The following is a 20357-nucleotide window of genomic DNA, read 5'->3' as shown; positions in this document are numbered from 1 at the left end:
CCACAAAATCTCGTACTCGGAGGTAAAGGCATGTACAAATTGACTTCCATTTTAAGAAAGATATAGAAGCAACATCCGCACATACAACATTACTTCCGATGATTTTAACAATATTTGCAGATGAAAAGGAGTTCAACTTGAACGAGCGTTTGAATGTTTCTCGTGATTGAAGTAGGATGGCATAGGCCCAGGGTTTGATCCCGACCTGGTAATGGAAGTTTTGTGATTGTCCCTTCATCAATTTCATCATGTCATAACGCATCCTCATCGTCGCGATTAGACAAAATTGGAAGGAAAGCGAACAAAATCAAATCAAATCGCAATCTAAGTGTCCTGGGTAAAATTTCCTATGAGGAATTCCTTAATCTTTCGTATTCTTATTTGAAAATGAAACTGGTATATGCGTTAAGGCAACTTACCACAAACTATGGCTTCGCACGGAAAAAAAATATCCATATATCATGCATGAATCACTGTTACGGTAACGGTGTACCAGGCTGATGGAAATTCCCTTCCTGCCGTGGTGGCAGGGGTGTTAGGTGATTCCGATTTTTCTTTTCACTAAAGACATGATTGACCCTTGGGTGAGATGAGATTATTACTTTTGACATCTGGAATTTGGAATTCCCTAGCCCATTGAATCAGCATCGTTGGTAAAATACTGCTGTTATTTAAGACTGTGAAGGCCATATCTTACTGGAGAACGTCAAGGTGCATGCAGTGCCATCTATTATTACTCCTTGGTAATTAAAATTTTATGAAAAATAATTCCACAGAAGTAAAACACAAACTGTATTTTGTAAAAGCATATTATCTTCCCGGGTGTTGACATGCTCTTTCCATTTGTCATCACATTTAACATAATTTTCTAACTTAAGGTGACTATCAAGAATATGTATGTGTTCTGGACAATGAGAATTACGAGTGTTATTTGAAAGCATGTCCACAGCTGTGCCTTGCTCTGAAGAAATCGTGGGAAAAACGTCTATCACACTCAGCTATGTGCTTCAGAATGTATTTGAAATCATTACATTGCTCCTACCAAGGGACGTTAAATGTAGGTATTTTGCACAATTTTCGTGTCATATTCCTCAATGTCACTAATCCATGAGTTACTCACGCCTCTCAGCAAAGAGTGTGTTGTAAATGGGAGGAAACTATAATAATTATTATTGTTTTTAGATAGAGTGATTCAACGTGATCCATGGTATCCAACTCACGATAACATTCTTATTTTATTTATTTATTTATTAAGAACAGAACAAACAGATGCCCAATTACAGCATTCTATTTTGTGAAGTGTAACAATGTATTTAACAGTTGTAATATCATGCATGAGAATCTTAACGAAATTCAAATGTTTCCTGTAATTACAATTTCGTTTACATTTACATAAATATTGTTATTACCTCTGGTATTGTACTCATTCATAATAATTATAATAAACTTAACTGATACAATTATACAATACAGCAAATACAATATAAATTTATTACTATCCGTTAAACACCCACACACCCACACCCACATATTATATATATATATATATATATATAGATTGATTTGTTGATTTGCTTTATTAGGGCCTCCCCGATGGCGCAGTGGTAGTGTCGTCGCCTTGTAATTAAGGGGTCCCGGGTTCGATACCTGGTGGAGGCACATAGTGGTTCGGATCCCACTTTAAACTGTAGGTTCAGTCCCGATTAGCCTTACTGTGCTTAAAGTGGACTTAAAACACCAAATAAATGAATCAATCAATGATTTGCTTTATTTTACTTCGTTTCTTGTGCCACTTTGGATAATTTGCAAAGATAAGGATGTGTGACGATATGATGAAACTGATGATTGGACATTCAATAGATATAATAAAATAATGTGAAAACATTTTAACTTTCATGTGAACGATTCTACATTCCTTCAAGGTGCTGACGGTTTAGAATATCCTCTCGAAAAGGAGCTACTTGTTTGGTAGGTTTACACTCTTCTCGTCTGGTTTGAGCAGGTGTTCTGTAGCTGTTATCGATATTCGAATTGATCTCTACAGAAGTATAACCGAAATTTCGATTGTAACACTTTTAGGAATGGCGATACGGGGAGATCAAGTCGCTAACGTCTACTGAATATTGAGATGAACGTCTCGTCGAACATAAAACTCCTCTCTCGATGGGATAAAACAAAAACCAACTCATCGGGCAAACCTGCATTGGTGAAACGATTATTTCCGACAAGAAGATTCTCTCACTCCTCTAAGACACAATCAGATAAGGTTTGATTGATTGATTTGTATATTATGGGCATTTCAACATATAGGCTATTTCGGCCCGTCACGTCATAAACGCCTTAACTAGCAGAAAAATAAGTGCAGCCCCCCCCCAAAAGTATCTTAAATAATTCCTTAGTCAACTTTTAAAACGAATTCATCCATTCACAACTAAACAAGAACTAAAAACTTTACTGACTGCGATGACTATAATACCCTTACCTAGGTTAAAAGCTCAGGATGCAAAAGGGCACTCAGCACACACAAGGACAAAACACAGGACAACACACACACACAATCCTACGAAGATTATACTGGCCGTAGGTCTAGATGCCAGAGCCTCGTTTGCCTGCAAGATGAAGTTACCGGGATGTACTACGTGGAAGTGAGGTTGACTGTTGGGTGCCTTACCAGAAGGTCACCCCTTACACCCCAGTTGAAGCTAAGAAAGCTACAAGACCGCCGTCATCCAAATTTCGCTCTCGGAGTTGAGGACATGTGCAAATTCAGCTCTATTTTTAACAAGATGTAGAGTCAGTCTTCACACATTCAAGAAGGTTACATACAAGTGTCAACTAGGGCAGACTACGACACAATAATATCTTATTGCCATCAGATTTACAAAAAATTTCCGCGAGGACAGTCCGTCTTGAACGCGCTGTGATATATCCCTGAGTGGTCGTGAGCAAGTGTTATTGCCAAACCGATGACAATCCATGAAATGTCCAAAAGAAACAAGTACTCAAGTAAAGGCGAATTAATGTTTCTCTAACTAGATTGATTGATTGATTGATTTAGTGTTTTAAGTCCACTTTATGCACAGTAAGGCTAATCGGGACTGGGCCTACAGTTTAAAGTGGGATCCGAACCACTATGTGCCTCCACCGGGTATCGAACCCGGGATCCCTTGTTCTCTAACTAGAGTCTCTATCCCGAAACTCCAATGTGCAGCAAATATACATATATTGAATAACGAAAGATGTGTTCTTCGCTACCGTGTCAAATTAGAAATATATCATTTGTAACACTCTCGATCATTCAGTGCTACAGATGTCGGCACATGAAACACAGACAAGAACAATGTAATGTGCTGCTACCTTCCCTCAAATGCCACCAAGAATTTTGAACAAGAATTACCTTAAAACCGACACAAGAGCAAACAATGCGCAAACTGTGACGGTGCTCACTTTGCAAACTGGAGAGGGAATTCATATGTAGGCACAATCCCCAGATGCTGCACTAATTATGTTTGAGGTGTTAAGTTCACTTTATGCACAGACAGGCTAATCGGTATTCGACCTAGAGTTTAATGTGGGATCCGAAACATTATGTGATTCCATGGCGACAACTTTACCACTACGCCATCTGGGAAGTCCAGTGCACTAATGGTGTAAGAGTCGTGTACTTATTGGGTACATCATACAAAAAGCAGGAGAGGGCTTTATAATGGTTGGAGTATCAACATTGTTCACATTATTTGCAGAATAAAACACTTAACCAGTATCTGTTAACTTATCTAGTCGTTGAAATAGATTTTCGTGGGTCCCATCATACATTCTACAGGTTCTTTTGTTTCCGTGGATGAGATGTTCTTTGTCTGCGTCAGAGGAAGAAGTGTCCGACTTAATCCGTGTGATCGAATTAGGCATAGTGTCCTGCATATCAAAGTCATTCGATATTGGATCGTATTCACCGTTCGCTGGAACTGGCGTTGGAGGCTCCAGAAGGCCACTGGAATTGGATTTACCCTCTGCTGGGAGCATTTTTTTGTCGGTGAGGTTGATTTTCCTCTTCTTTTTCTTCCGCAAAATCTATTTCACAGACGTCCATGTTATCACTCGGCTCTTTCTTACAATGTGTACCATTAACATGACAGGCCACACTTGTTTACATAGTGTCTTTCTTGTTTACGCTAGTGTAAAATTCGACCGAAACAGAGGACTACCCCGATGTCGTACTGATAACGTCGTCGCCTTGTAATCAAGGAGTCCCGGGTTCGACACCCAGTGGGGGAACATTGCACAGTTGCTCTGCTTAAACTTTAAACTGTAGGTCCAGCCTCGGTTAGCCTATCTGTGCATAAACTGGGCTGAAAACAAAAATTCAAACATTCACTTCGACCTTCTTTTTTTTTACCTTCTTGGTAAATTGGCTGTAGACAGTAAAATGTATCTTGCAGATGCTTGCAGTTTTGTGATGCAATTTTAGACACGTTTTCACTTAAGCAGCTAGATCTAAAGTGAAATAGTTATTCCAAATTTACTCATCACTGAATTCATAAGAAAAGTAGGCAAATTTCAAAATATGAAGGTTCTAGTCACAAAGAATACTGGTTTCAAGAGAATAATAACCATTTTCTATAATTTCAGGCATAAAAAATGGGAAATAATAATTACTACCTAGGAGCAGAGTAATTTTATTTTATTACACAGCATTATTCGTGCATATGGGTTGTTTACCCTATTTTTTGATGACAAAGATGGACGTCCAGTTTTCGATTAAGTACTACACATACAAATTGACGTTGTTTTCAATTTAACCTTTAAAATTCACTATTTGCAAATTTACAGTTGTATCCTTCATGTATCATTTTTGGATAATTCGTATGCTCGTTTTCCATTGCAGGGAACTTCACGTGTCTGGAGGTCGTATTCACCCTGAAGCGTCGTCTGGGGTATTATTTATTCCACACTTACGTCCCCACTTGCCTCATAGTCATCATGTCGTGGATCTCTTTCTGGATCAAGCCGGAAGCGGTTCCTGCTCGGGTGACTCTTGGTGTAACGTCACTCCTAACTCTGTCAACTCAACATGCCAACTCACAAAAGTCCCTACCTCCAGTCTCCTACATAAAGGTATGTCCAAGTATGTACCTAATGTACGGATGTCGAATATTTTAAGTTTAAAAACTTATCTTCGATTTAGCTGTGCTTAATAAAGGGGAAGTACACAGAAAAAAAAATGTGTGTATTCGCTAAGTCACGAATCGTAGGGGTCACGTGGCCATTGTTCTAGAAGTGGTTCGGTAAAGGTAACCTTCCCTCATATACAGAGCGTCAGTTCGGTGGCAGAGAGAATTGAACAGTCTATTCATAATCTTGCCACTCAAAGTTCAAGGCTCGAGTCATGGACTATGCATGGGTGCTGCTTCGTGAGGATGTCTTCATCAATTTAAAATAATCATTATTCCTGCTCATCGCCGCGATTAGCCGAAAGTAGCAGAAAAGCGACCTAAAGTAAGGAAAATAAAAATATAATACATAGATATTATCATCCGTGAATCACTGATCAACGATCAGAAGCAAGGTAAATCAACATATGAACAATGAAAAATACTGTGAGTTGCCAGAAATTAGTTTTGTCTTACTTTCAACTTCCTCGACTTCAATTACTTTATTATCTAATTAACTGCTAAAGTTTTTCCACTGTATATGATTTTATTCCTATTGTATTTTATTGGACTTTCTTATTAAATTTCTTTGTAATCTTGAATTTTATTTTAATTTTTATTTTAATCTGTTCTATTGTAGGTATGGGATTTTATTCCTCTTGTATTTTATTGTACTCTCTTGTTCAATTCCTTTGTAATCTTGTATTTTATTTTAATTTTATTTTAATCTGTACTTTTTGGGGTTAGGTGGTAGACCAGCAAGAGCTGAACCTCGCCCAGCAATAAAGTCAGTTCAATTCAATTCAATTCAATCATGTGAGTGATGCGAGTTTCCTCAAATATTTCCAAAATTCAGATACAAACCCGACAGTCTTGACGAACGCCATCTTCAGTTGCACTTCAAAGGTTAATCTCCGATAGAGGTACTATATTGTAAGGGAACATCCCAGTTTGAACTCTAGGACCAGCACCAATTATCCTATCTTAATTCAAAATGGACCCCTTGACAAACTTTTGTCTCCAGTTACAAACTGAAAACGTCACCGCCGAAGCTCGGACTGCAGTGTCGATACACAAACGCACCATGGGATCACCCTAGGAATCAATGAATCCAAAGGTTTTCCCTCTCTGCCCCTGTATCTCCCTCGTCGCCGTGTTTCAAGCTGATTGAACTCAAGAGCTGCGGTTCTTGTACCGTCAAATGCACAGCCTCTCGTTCTCTGCTACTTTGAAACCGACGAAGGCCTCGGGCTGGATTCGAGAGATCCGCCGCCCGCCAATTTGCAGAAAGGTTGACTCAGGAAAAATCGAGTGTCCTTCAGCCTCTTGAGGAAGAACTGTGCTGATTGGCCAATTCTTTTCGGGAGTGAACTTCAATTTGTTTCTTTGCCTCCTACGCATCATGTTGCACATTCTCTAATTGCTGATTCATAAGTAATTAGAAGGTTGATAATTTGCTGCAGAATGATATGCATTGTAATGTGACACTTAATCACCGTATTGCATGCCCATAAATGTAGGATTTTGAGCTGCGTGGGTCATTTACGAGAACTGGTACCTCTACATTTAGAGAAAATATTTTCTTTAAAAAAAAACAGCAATTTACGGTATTATGTAGTTATTTTAATTTTGCTTGATTTGTATTCTTATTGCTATTATAGTGTTGTTGTTGTATTTTCGAAGACTAGATAGTAAATAAATGTTAGATGAAATTCGTAAATATAGTAACATCACTTCAATTCAAAACATTCTAAAAGTTCTGTAGAATTCTGAAATGAAATTCGAATTATGCTTGTTTAAAAATGTAAACAAAAATGTGTAAAGATAAAATATCGGGAAATTATTTGTAGATTTGCAATTATTCATTGAACTAATTGGACTATCATGGACGAAATAATTTCCTACATGAATTCCTATAATTAAACTTAAATTTATTTAGATTTTATTATATTATTAAATTATTTAGTTATAAATTCGGAATAGGCACTTGAGTCTGGTCTTACAATACACCACATGGCGTGCGTACTATATGGAGAGGCGATAACTATAGCCTGACAAGTTAAGTCCCGATATGCGCATATCGCTGCGGAGCACTTCCTATTACGTCATCCTCCCCACCACTCTTCTACGTACTGGTCTGGCCTTGAGACTACGAGTGGTGCCAACTCAGCAAAATTAAGCTAAAACAAATATGACAATTTATTTTTACTGTGTAGATTGTCGGTGCCGGTTCATATCAGTTTATCAGTGGTTCATTTGATTTAATCCGGTCTTTGAAAATGCGTGCGGTGCGCGGATCGTAAACTGTATTATTACGCACGCGCGGTAACGTTTATAACGAAGAGAAACTACTGGGCGAATGACTTCAATGACTTCATTTTCTGAATGCGACATCGAACAGTGGCCTGTTTTTTTTTAAAGCCGAGTGGGGTGGAGGTTCTTTTGTTAATCGAACAACAATCACTGCGAGAAGACAATCTGATAACACGCTTGCCTGTGTTCTTTTTTAAAGCACTGAAATTTTCTTGCTCTTTACTCTTGGCTGCATATTTTTGAAATGCAAAAATCAAATCATGCCGGGTCCAACGAAATCCACAATCTGCTCTGGAAAGCCCCTTAGAGGACAGGCCAGAGAAATTGTTTACAATGTTGCAACATATTTGCGAAATCAGAAGGAGTATCTAAATGGATGGTTTCTCAAGTTTTAGAAGAATTGGATTGGATTGATTTGTTGTTTTAAGTCCACTTTATGCACAGTAAGGGTAATCGGGACTGGACGTACACTATGTGCCTTCACCGGGAATCGAACCCGGGATCCCTTGATTACAAGGCGACGACGCTGCGCTATCGGGGAGTTCTAGTTTTAAAAGAAGGAAAAGAGTAGTTGGCGAAAGGTGAGCTGAAGTTCTGTACATCGACAGGTAGAAAACAGCCCAGGAAAAAGCTAATACAAATTTAGTTGAAAATCCTCAGATCATTCCGATCCCTCCAGGTTGCAACACTGCGAACCAACGTCGCTGCGAAGAATGGAGTGGGGAAATGTGGTGTGAGCTGCGCAACAGCAGCGTCTTGTTTTCTTGTTTTTAAACTTGTCAAGTTATAGTGACAATAATGGTGATTTTTATACAATCATATAATTCACACAGCTCAGATATAACTCAATTGCCTGTTATGTGAGTACCTAGTGGATGAAGACTGTAAGAACGTAGTACTTATCATATAATTTTCATGTACTACGTACATCAGAGGCGTGTAACGTTTTACCTCGACAATGCTAAAAGCACAAGAGATAATACTAAACTTTAATATTGTGAAAAATACGAGTAATTCGTAATCTGTAACTGAATCAAGATTTTTACCTTTGTTTAATAATGCTGTGTGGTTTTTACGCACACAGCTGGAAATTGGAAAGTATATATGTACGGATTTATTTATTTGTAAATACTCTGGCCTAGGTTGCCTTTTGCCCAGTAGCCGGGGAAGCCAACGGTTGTTTTCCCTCAACGGCTTCCCCGTTTGAAAGGTAACCTTGCCTCGGTGGTTTGGGGGCGCGTCGTTTGTCGGAGGTATAAATACCGGTTCCGACTTGTACGGTCTCTCATATTTAGTGATCGGTTAGTTCATTGAACTCTCCAGCCTAATTATTGCCTATTTTTGAGGGAGTAGGAAAAGGTTTATTATCCATTTTGCCTTGACTCATCTCACTTAACAGGTTGCTAGGTGCCGTGGCTTGTCGCGAGTTGATAGCTTCCTGGAGATGAGGCATTGCTCGAAAAGGTTTATTATTATCTTACGGCCTCGCATATCTCAGAATTCCAGGCTCGCAGATACTTCGTTACAAGGCCCGATGGAGTGAGACAGTTTTTATGGATGCATAGAAATACACACAGAGTGAGCTCCGCATGTATAGGGACCTCTGCGTGATAAACAGCGGGGGCGGGTTAGCGCTATGCTAAATAGTGCGCTCGTAGCTCTAATATGATGTAGACTACTGCACTGATGAGAGGACGGCGTAGGGACTCTTGCGTGATATACGGCGAGAGCGGGTTAGCGCTATAGTAAATAGTGCGCTCGTAATGTGAAGTCCTGAGAAATGCAATTCTCTGTGTTTTGGGGCAAAAGGCAACCGGGAGCAGTTGATATTGGATCTGTAATGAAAACATGTATATACGGCGAAGGGTAGAAGTGTAAATAAACTGTACATGAAGAGAGAATTTGCATGAGACGTTATTCTTTACAACAATATATTTCAGATATTTAAAAGTTTTAGTAGTTTGTATTTTTTAAAATTTTTGTGTAGCTATATGTCTATTTGAACCAATTATGTTATCTTCCAAATTTTAAAATTCTTATCCTATGTTTCATGTTCTTTTAATATAATTTTAACTTATGAGTGAACCAAAGGTACACTTTCAATAATAGAACTTATTATTGTAGTCATATTTAGTACATAAATAGTAAAAATACTTATTTCTGTTTTACAGGCAATTGACGTATTTATGTCCACTTGCACGGTGTTTGTGTTTTTCTCTCTCATGGAGTACGCCGTCGTGAACATCATCCTTGGAGATCTGGTGGATGCAGAGGAATCCATACTGAAAAGAGGTCTGAGGAGAGTCACCAGGAAATTCAGTTCTCGGTTTAAACGACCGAATGCACGGGTAAATATTTGGAATTTTGCTTTCTCACTTTATGCTTTGTAGCAGGAGTTTCTTGAGCAAGCGAACGTAAACAAGTCCTCTGCGCAAGTTGACCCTAGAGGGCTGGACCAATGAACGCGTGAGTGGGGGAAACGGCGGTGCAGCTACCAGCAATTTGCAGCAGCGCGCATTGCTTCGCTCCGCCCACTCGCTTTCTCCCCTTCTCTACCGTAAGTGTGGCGTTGCTCCACAGACTCCTGGGATGTAGTATAGTAAGCTCCGTCTAGTTCGCTACACTTTTTGACTCTCTCATCCCTCACGTGTCTAGTTGGTTACCAATTGCAACACTGACTCGTCTGCTTGGTTGATTTGGTGTCAAGTAGTTCATTTGGTGTCTGCACCGTTTGCACTACGTTCCGGAGCGGTGTACAGTGTGGTGTAATCACGTGGTGCGTGCTAACTAAGCAAATGGACATTTAAAGCATCAGACAGGCATTTGTTGAATCTTGTGCACTTGAACCCTCACTATTCGTCTACTTGGTTGAACAAGATTTCCTTGCACCAGCCTGACACCGGGATACACACATAGTGTAAAAAATACAGCGAACTAGACGGGGTCGTAGATTCACACAGGTCATTCTTCACAGTACGTCAAGAATTTCCATGTGATGTTACATCAGACATTGAAAAGATGAAGACTGTATCAAATACCTTCATGTTTAGTTCCCTGCATGTATATTTCGAATTCCTAACATCTGTTTGTGTGCAACACATTTGCATAGTCAGAAACAAAAGTGAGTTTTACATAAAATGAAATTTGTAGTTTCAGAACTACTAGTATAATGTGCAAGATTCTCTTTGTAATACATTTCACTGATTTTGAATATTTCTTCCTTCCCTCTAACATCCCACTGAATTTTCTCTGTCCAGCTAGCACTCTTAAGAGCATTCATCGCTCCACTGAACACAGATAATACACACGGTCTGAAACCAAAATAAATCACCTTGTATAATAACAAAGAGGAAATTAGTTGGGTCCAGATCTCCCACTGTCCGAGTTCAACTTTTTTTCTTTATGGTGGAGGTGGGGAGACTACCTTTGCTGGATTGAAGTATGCATACAACATAAAAAGGCATATTTTTACGTGGAAATCCACTTTTCCCTTTGAGAGGAGATGCAGGCCCGGATTATATGAAGACCCGGGGCTAATATTACCGTGAGACGGCCTGTATACAATTCCAGTTAAAACTCTTAGGGCAAGTTGTGTCAGATGGCGAGTTATGCTTCTTATTTCTTCTCTTTTATGATCCTTTTCAGATAAATATTTTCCCCCCGATCGAGGTCCGGAGATGTAGACAACCAAGGACTTCCTAATCCTTTGACCTGAATATTACCATTAACAATAAATATAATAATACTAAAATTACACAAATAACTTTACTGGTCGTAAACTTTTTTTTAAAAGAAAAATAAGTAGTTTCGATTGTTTATTTTCACGAACCTTTATTGTATTTTGCAACACATGTATTAGACATTTTCTTTTCTTGAAAAAAAAAATACTCTTTTCATGGGAAAATACTAAATTTAATTACCATTTGTCATATCTTTATATGAGTTATCGAGAACAGATTATAAATTTTGTTTTCTTGCACAAAGATTTGATAGAAATTCCCGATAGCGTAGTGGTAACGTCGTCGCGGGGTCCCGCGTTCAATACTCGGTGAAGGTACACTTTGAATTGTAGATCCGGTCCCGATTAACGTATCTGTGTATAAAGTGGACTTAAACAAAGCCGAAACAAAAATGTGTCATTTGAATGGCGGAAGTGCTAACACGTTACTGTTTTTAATCAACAATAACATGTACATACTTAAAATATTGATTGCTAAATATTTCTTCATAGTAAACAAGATAGATACTAACAGTTCCATCATAATCATTTGTGGTATTATTAATTGAAACTACGCTCTGTCTCGGGAATCTGTGAAGCAAGGCCGCGTATAACGGTAGAGAAAGGGAGCAAGCGAGTGGGCGGAGAAAAGCAATGCGCGTTTCTGCAAACGTCTGGTAGTTGCAGCAGCGATTTATCCTGTCACGCGTTCATTGGTCGAGTCCTCTCGAGAGACTTGTTTTTGTTCGCTTACTCCAGAATGTAGTTAGTTATATCACACATAAATGTATTATACACTCCTCACAAAAAGTTTGTAATATTTTTATATTAGGCATTAGGTTATTGGCACAGCCTTGGAATGCAACGTTCTTTTTTTTCGCCCACATATGCCACCGTGTCTATTACCTATTGCCTAATAAAACAATATTCCAAACGTGTTGTGCCTAATATAACAATTTTCCAAACTTTATGTGAGGAGTGTATATTTGAAAGCAGGAAATGTACGAACTTTGCATTTGAAAATTTAATTTCAAATACTTTTTTGTAAATGTGATTATAATATTGAAAGGGAGGGGGATAAAACCAAACGGATGGAAATTTGAATTTGAGGCCAGGGATACTTCAGTCTATGCGCGGGTGGGGGGTTGATCGTTGGCATGCCCCTGTTAATTCGAATCCTGGTATATGCCCCGCCAGGGTTAAATTAAACACATGCCAGTATGTAGGCAGGAGTCATAGTATGATCTAGAATTAGTTTATGGGAGGGGCACATAATATGCTGTAAGCATACACAGTGCGGCAATTTGAAATCGAGACTGATTCTTTTGCTTGGTAGGTGGCGCCACTGTGCAAGCGTTCTGTGGTGCGAACAAGTAATGGGTATCTCATGAACAGTTGACGAAGAGCTCGTTGACCTTGAGCGACATTGCCGCTTGTGGCGTTGTTGAATGTGGGCACGCGTCGTAAAAGTGCGGCGTGATTTCCACATGCAACAAAGAGCAAACATCAAGTTTTGTGCGCTCTTGGGTAAAACTGCTGCGGAAACGTTTCACATGTTGTAGCCAGTCTATAGGGACAATTCTTTATCCTGTACGGGCGTATTTGAATCTCTCAGGCGTTTCAGTGAAGGACGGGAGCTAATTGAACACGACGAGCATCCAGGTGTAGCAGGGACGGTGAGAACACCAAAATTAGTTGCGAAAGTGAGGACAATCATTATGGAAGACTGAAATTTCAGACAGACTGTTACTGCTGCATTTTATCTTGAGGTACTGAAACGTTTGATGCAAGGAATAATAATGTGAGGCCGGAGTATCGGGATGATGGCAGCTGGCGTCTGCTTCATTACAGTGCCCCAAGTCACAAGACTGTGATTGCGAAGAACATTTTGGACCTAAATCGACTCTGTGTATTGTCACACCCTGCCTACTCACCGGATCTGGCTCCGTGTGATTATTTATTACTTCCTAAACCAAAATCTGCACTGAAAGGTTCCTACTTTTACGATGTTCCAACAATCAAGAAGGCTACGACATGGATTTACACGAAACGAATTCCAGTAATCCTTCCATGCACTGGTAGGCATTGCGCTACGATGTGTGGATGCAGGAGGGTCCTACTTTGAATGATCTCTGGTAAGTAACTTTCTATGAAGACTTGTTTATTTTTTACAACACCAGTCTCGATTTGAAATTACCGCACTGTGTATGATAGATGTAACACTGGGAATATAATGTGCTGATTTTTCGACACATTATTCGATATATATATATATATATATATATATATATATATATATATATATATACATACAGGGTGTTTCTAAAGGTCGTTTACAACGCTTGGGAGGTGATTCCTCACACGAAAACAAGCAAAAAGTATAAGTTCCATATTTACGACTGAGGCTTCGTTTCCGAGATAGGAGCCTCGCAAAAGGTGACAAAGTGATCGTCACACCTAACTGGGACGAATACTATCACAGATAGAGAGGCGGTTCCAAGGGAATCATAAAGGAATCGTATGTGCTCAGTCCGGAAGTCACTATGAAAAGTTCACTGCACGCATGCGCAATGGAGTCCTCAAAGGAATTGGGGATTTCCAGCAAGAACAATACATGGAAAGGGTATGTAACGCAGCAAGAAGGACCGTGACAATGAGAAATGCGTTAAAGACAACACATCCCGACCTCAAACATCAAAACATGAGCACCGAACACAAAATCCGAAAAGTTGAGCACGGTTGCATACCCCAGTTACACGCGAGGAATGAACGAATCATGTCATGTGGCATACGAGAGACACATTACTCCACCAGGAGGAGGGAAAGAAAAACACATTATCAGATGATTGCGACAACGTGTATTTTTACACGCGACAACTACGTAATATCCCCCCCCCCCGACACACACACACAACAAACAACAAATGCTACAATGTCTTATGCACAGACAGTGCGTGTCACTGTACACCAACTGAAGATGTCATTTTCACCACACAAAGGGGGTGGGGAGCAATACCAAAAGTGTTCGCACGCGATCATTGTGACGTAAAAGAGACCAGTTTTGGAAGCGCTGCACAGGCAAGTCTGGCTCTCGTAGTCTACGTTTGACCTTCATGACTGCTGTTCCCGCGAGAGGAGCTCGAAGGGTTGGTTCTCTCCGGCAGTCGTTCCAGTCGTGTTGCAGGTGCTGGGATATGATCAGCAGTTCGCTCTAGGTTGTCATACGCATTGAAGAGTACTAGTATGTTGTATTGAAAGAAGTTGACGTGGTGGAGTGGACAAGTCAAGTATCGCAACAATTGGTCTGTGGTGTTCGTACGGTGATACGGCCAATTTGTGCAGTGTGCCAGTGTTAAACAAAAACAATACTTTGCAGTTCCAGCTCCCTATTACACAGATGGCTGCGTATACGACCCAGCAGCTAGCAGACATGCATCTCATGTATGGGGAGACACGTGGTAATAGCCGCGAGGCAAGGCGTCTTTATGGAGAACGCTTTCCACATAGACCTTTACCGTCTCACACCTTCTTTCAGGTAGTGGACAATCGACTGCGTGAAACAGGGTCAGTGTTACCACCGCGGCAAGAAGTTGGAAGACCCCGAAGTGTACGCACACATCAGTTTGCAGAAGATGTGTTAACAGCGGTCGCAGAACATCCTGGAACTAGTACGCGCGTGCTCGCTCGGGCACGAAACACGTCTCATGTGAATGTTTGGCGAGTGTTGTCAGAGGAAGGAATGCACCCTTTTCAACTGCAGAAAGTACAAGAACTGTTACCTCGTGACTTTCGCCCTCGTATGGAGTTTTGCCAATGGTTGTTGCATCATCTGGACACAAACCCTCACTTCGGGGCAAACGTATTGTGGACAGATGAAGCCATTTTCACCAGGATTGATGTCTTCAATAGTAGAAACAGTCATGTATGGGACTTTGACAACCCACATGCACTTTTTGTGGCCCATCACCAGCACAGGTTTTCAGTGAATGTGTTGTGCGGGATAGTACATGATCATTTAATTGGACCATACATTCTCCCTGTTCGCCTGAATGGTCGCACGTATCATGCATTTCTTAGTGACGTTCTGCCTGAACTGTTGGAGACCGTACCTTTGGCACTGCGGCAAGAAATGTGGTACCAACACGATGGTGCACCAGCTCATATCGATTGTAATGTACGACATTTCCTGCATGACGTGTTTCGCAATAGGTTCATTGGTAGGGATGAGCCAGTGCCTTGGCCACCGAGGTCGCCAGATCTCAACCCTCTCGATTTTTTCTTCTGGGGAGAAATGAAAACCCTCGTATACGACACACCTGTCACATCAGCTGAGGACCTCGTTGTCGCATCAACGTCGCCGCCGCTACGGTAGCAGATACATCTGGCTTGTTTGCTCGTACTCGACAATCCTTGAAATGTCGCTGTCATCTCTGCGTAGAAGTGAATGGCAGACATTTTGAAAACCGTCTGTGATTATTGCCCTCGGCAAATCTCAGTGAGAACACTCTTGGTATTGCTCCCCACCCCCTTTGTGTGGTGAAAGTGACATCTTCAGTTGGTGTACAGTGACACGGACTGTCTGTGCGTAAGATATTGTAGCATTTGTTGTTTGTTGTGTGTGTGTGTGGGGGGGGGGGTATTACGTAGTTGTCGCGTGTAAAAATACACGTTGTCGCAATCACCTGATAATGTGTTTTTCTTTCCCTCCTCCTGGTGGAGTAATGTGTCTCTCGTATGCCACATGACATGATTCGTTCATTCCTCGCGTGTAACTGGGGTATGCAACCGTGCTCAACTTTTCGGATTTTATGTTCGGTGCTCATGTTTTGATGTTTGAGGTCGGGATGTGTTGTCTTTAACGCATTTCTCATTGTCACGGTCCTTCTTGCTGCGTTACATACCCTTTCCATGTATTGTTCTTGCTGGAAATCCCCAATTCCTTTGAGGACTCCATTGCGCATGCGTGCAGTGAACTTTTCATAGTGACTTCCGGACTGAGCACATACGATTCCTTTATGATTCCCTTGGAACCGCCTCTCTATCTGTTATAGTATTCGTCCAAGTCAGGTGTGACGTTCACTTTGTCACCTTTTGCGAGGCTCCTATCTCGGAAACGAAGCCTCAGTCGTAAAAATGGAACTTAGACTTTTTGCTTGTTTTCGTGTGAGGAATCACCTCCCAAGCGTTGTAAACGACCTTTAGAAACACCCTGTATATATATATATATATATATATATATATATATATATATATATATATATATATATATACATATATACACACACACACACACAAAATATGCACATCAAGACAATTACGAGGGTTCTTTTTAGCTTCAAGTTTTTGTCAGATACACTAAAGGTCTTTTCAGTTCTTACGGCGGGCGCTCTAGAAACTAGCAAGGGAAGCGACCAATCCAGCGCGATTCGAAACGTAGCAGCCAGCAGAACGAGGTACACGTAGTACCTCATACTGCCGCGTCGTGACTATCGACGCCACCGCTGTTGTCTGGTTGGTCTGCGGTGTAATCCCCGCTCCCCACTTCTCTTGCCAGAACTAGGATCGGCCGCCATGAAAGTGGAAAAGTCCTATAATCGGGACTAGACCTTCAAAGTACAATCCAAACCATTGTATGATACCTCCACCAGGAAACGAACCTTTTGATTGTAAGATGAGAGCAATATAATATATTTTCGTGAAATAAAGCAGTTGTATGTCATTTATATTAACAAATAAACACAAAGAGAACAGCTTGTGGCAAAACTGTCACAATCATTGGGAAATGCATTCCTTGTGTCCATCAGTCAACTTTATTGCCTTTTTAACCAACAAAGCACATATTTAATTTTCATTGTTGACTTAGTAAATGTTGTCCCAAATAATGTATTTGTGGTAAATGTTTAATTTAATTTTATTTATTTTTGCTACCTGGTAAATGATTGCTCGAACATTTTGGTTCGTTGTAATGTAATGTTACGATTTTTTCATGTTCTTTAGGGAGAGGCACGTTCCCCCGTGCACCTTCCGCTAAATCCGCCAATGGCAGGAGTAGCAAATGCATAAACTTTATTTTCCTCTCCTCACGTTGCTGGATGCTGAAAAAGGATCACAGTTGAACTCCCTATCTTGGTCGATGGGAGATTCATTAGTAACGTGAGGCGTGCATATTTCACCATTCCAGTTGACCAGTTACTTCTGCTTGTTAGTCGGAAATGCTTGTGGTCATTTTTCCACACTCACGTGCACAGACACTGAATAATGTCGATGGGCTAAATAGACAGACGATTCATTCAATATTTTGTTTCGTGGATTCTGAAGAGAAATATGGGAGAAATATACGATTTCGTGCATCCTAATGGAGTTCACACATCGATGCATGATATTCATTTTAAAACACGCAGAAACAAATGGAAGGATTCACACTTGAGAAGCGTAACTCTCCATGACTTTAGTATTTGTTTCGGCGTGTTTTCAAAAATTGATAGCCTGCACAGGGCTTTGTTTTGGGAATCTGTGGAGCACGCGAACGAAAACAAGTCTCTGCGCAAGTAATGACTCGAGGGGCTTGACCAATAAGCGTGTGAGAGGGGAAGTGAATGCAGCTACCAGCCATTTGCAGCAGCGCACACTGCTTTGCTCCGACAATTCTCTTTTTCCTCTTCTGTACCATTATGTGCGAGGCAGAATGTAATATTCTGATTTTTCTCCGTGTAACCACTTAACGCTATACGAAATTATGTTTTGCAGTCGGGCGTTTGACTATTAGGAGGGTACCCGTAGGCAAGCCTGGGGGGTAAAGTCGGCGGGAGTGTGGTGCTGATCACATCACCTATACAAATGGACGAAATCTTGAATGTGTTCGACCCTACTTCCACATCTCCCATGTGCCTCCATGGCATGTTGAAATGTGCAAGGAATATGCTTTACCTTTCTACAATCACTTCTAGACAAACAACGGTAAAATATTACCCCAAAACACGCTTATCTAGGATGTGGTTGTACACTCCTGGTCACATAAATTGGTTGTACATGCCAGAGTAAACATAGGCAGAATAAATTACATTTCTCAGCCGAACTTAGAAACTCTTTGATACAGATGCAAGCTCAAACGCATACACTTTGTCAATCAATTGTACATATGATCAAGGCTCAAATGCTTAGCATTAATAGTTTCATTTTCTATGCTCAACCAACTTTCCCTTCTGATTGTACGTGATCATTTGCTTGTGTGGAGCTCAGAGCGTTTTCCGTGGCAGCAGAATAATTAAATCAGTTCGTGAAATTAAATTTGAGTATTTGAATAGTCCATATGAAGCAAAAATTTCTCGCTGACAGAGCAAAATTGCAGAGAAACGGTTTTCTCTGTTTTACTTTAATTTTTTGTTAAAAAGTAACAGAATAGTAGAATATGGTTTCTTCTAAATCGAATTACATTAATCGACACAAACAATGTCAATATACGAGGGCCACTATTTATATTTTGAGCCTTGGCAACACTGATTGAAGTTAGGCGCGATTTGACGTTTGCACGGAATCGTCTGGCATTATTGACCATAACGTACTTCAAATGTTTTGTCATTTGTGTTGTTTATGTTGCCTTGGAGATTGCGCGACAACAATAAAATGGAATTAACTCGTGAACATTTTCGTGCGATGTTTTTTTACGATTTTCGACGTGGATTATCAAGACAAGAGTGCATGGATCAACTTACTTCCACATTTGGCGATGAAGCCCCATCCTTTGACACTGTGAAACGCTGGTATAACGAATTTAATCGTGGCCGCCATTCGCTCACCAACGAGATTCGCGAAAGTCGTCCAAAATCAGTTGTTGTTCAAGAAAACATTGATGCTGTGCAAGACCTAATACTGCAAGATCGTCATGTGACATACTGTGAGATTGAGGCAACCATACGCATTAGTTCCACCAGCATATATAAAATATTACATGCTACCTTCATTTGGTGCAAAGGTACATAAACCTTAATCTCAAAACTCAGCTAGCTTATCTACAGGGTAGGGTTCTTTGTAGACAACGAAACCAGACAGGATGCCTTTCAATGGAGACGTTTAAACGAATATATTATGTAAACACAGGATACATGGAGTAAGAATTTTACATGATAAGCTACATTCTTCTGTAATTTTCTCGTTTACAGTCAATTTTCATCTCAATATTCTTCTTTCGTAATGGGCAGATCTGGATCGGGACTTCCTTCTCGATATGGAGGATCTGGACTTCCCTCTTAATGGACGGTCTGGATCGGAACTTCCTTCTCAATGGACGGTCTGGATCTGAACTTCCTTCTCAATATGGAGGATCTGGACTTCCCTCTGGATTTCAATTTATTTCGGTTTTGACTATTTAACGAATTCCTTTATCCTTTTCCGACCTTTTCCTCTAAGCCTTGGGGCTGCAATTGGAACGCGCCACTACTAACTAGGTACAACAGAGTGTATACTTGGTGCAAACGATTTACACGCGCATCCAAGTAGGTGCTACGGTTAAACCGCGCAACCAAAAAGTGCTGTGGGGCGTCGATCAGAACGCGCTCGCCACTGATGTAAACAAAATTTCCCCTATAGGAATGGTAAATCAATCATACAGATGCAATATCTGTTCAAAGACACAAACTTGTATCAGTGCTTTGACTTCCTTAATTTTCATATTAACTTACATGTGATCACTGATTTGATTTATAAAATATATATATTAATTTACTTCTTTCATATTTATTCTTTGTCTTCTTATAATATATTCTATTGTTTTTCATCTTTCCAATTTGCTTTGTTCTTATTTATAAAATTATTCACATATATTATGCCAATTCTTAACCTTGCACGCCTGGTGCTGCCATCTCTATTCGTCTTTGGCAAACTATTCACATTACTTGGTCCTTTTGGGTACGTAACATACATGATCATTTAGCTGTGAGAAAGGTATGTTCTCGTTGGATCCCACACAATTTGACAAAAACTCAAAAAGACGCTCGCGTCAATTGGTGCAAACAAATGCTCAATAAATACAATCGTGGTGCTTCAAAAGACGTATATCAGATTGTAACAGGTGACGAATCAGGGATATATGCATATGAGCCGGAACGTAAACAGCAGTCGACTGTATGGGTGTTTCAAGATGAACCCAATTCAACAAAAGTTGTTCGCGCTCGAAGCAC

General features: G+C 40.3%; 1 protein-coding gene across 1 annotated transcript in view; it reads left to right on the top strand.

The window, feature by feature from the left end:
• LOC145981016 (glycine receptor subunit alpha-2-like) overlaps window positions 1-20357 on the top strand; it is a 358476-nt gene that overhangs the window by 324683 nt on the left and 13436 nt on the right. Inside the window, exons 8-9 of the mRNA XM_083114116.1 lie at window positions 4886-5115; window positions 9635-9811. Of these exons, the coding sequence (XP_082970242.1) occupies window positions 4886-5115; window positions 9635-9811 (407 nt within the window). The remainder of the gene's footprint in view (window positions 1-4885; window positions 5116-9634; window positions 9812-20357) is intronic.

Source organism: Lepisma saccharinum, chromosome 2, assembly GCF_977018435.1.
Source record: "Lepisma saccharinum chromosome 2, izLepSacc3.1, whole genome shotgun sequence".
NCBI lineage: Eukaryota > Metazoa > Arthropoda > Insecta > Zygentoma > Lepismatidae > Lepisma > Lepisma saccharinum.
Note: the sequence above shows the minus strand (reverse complement) of the source record. Positions and strands in the feature narration are given on the sequence as shown.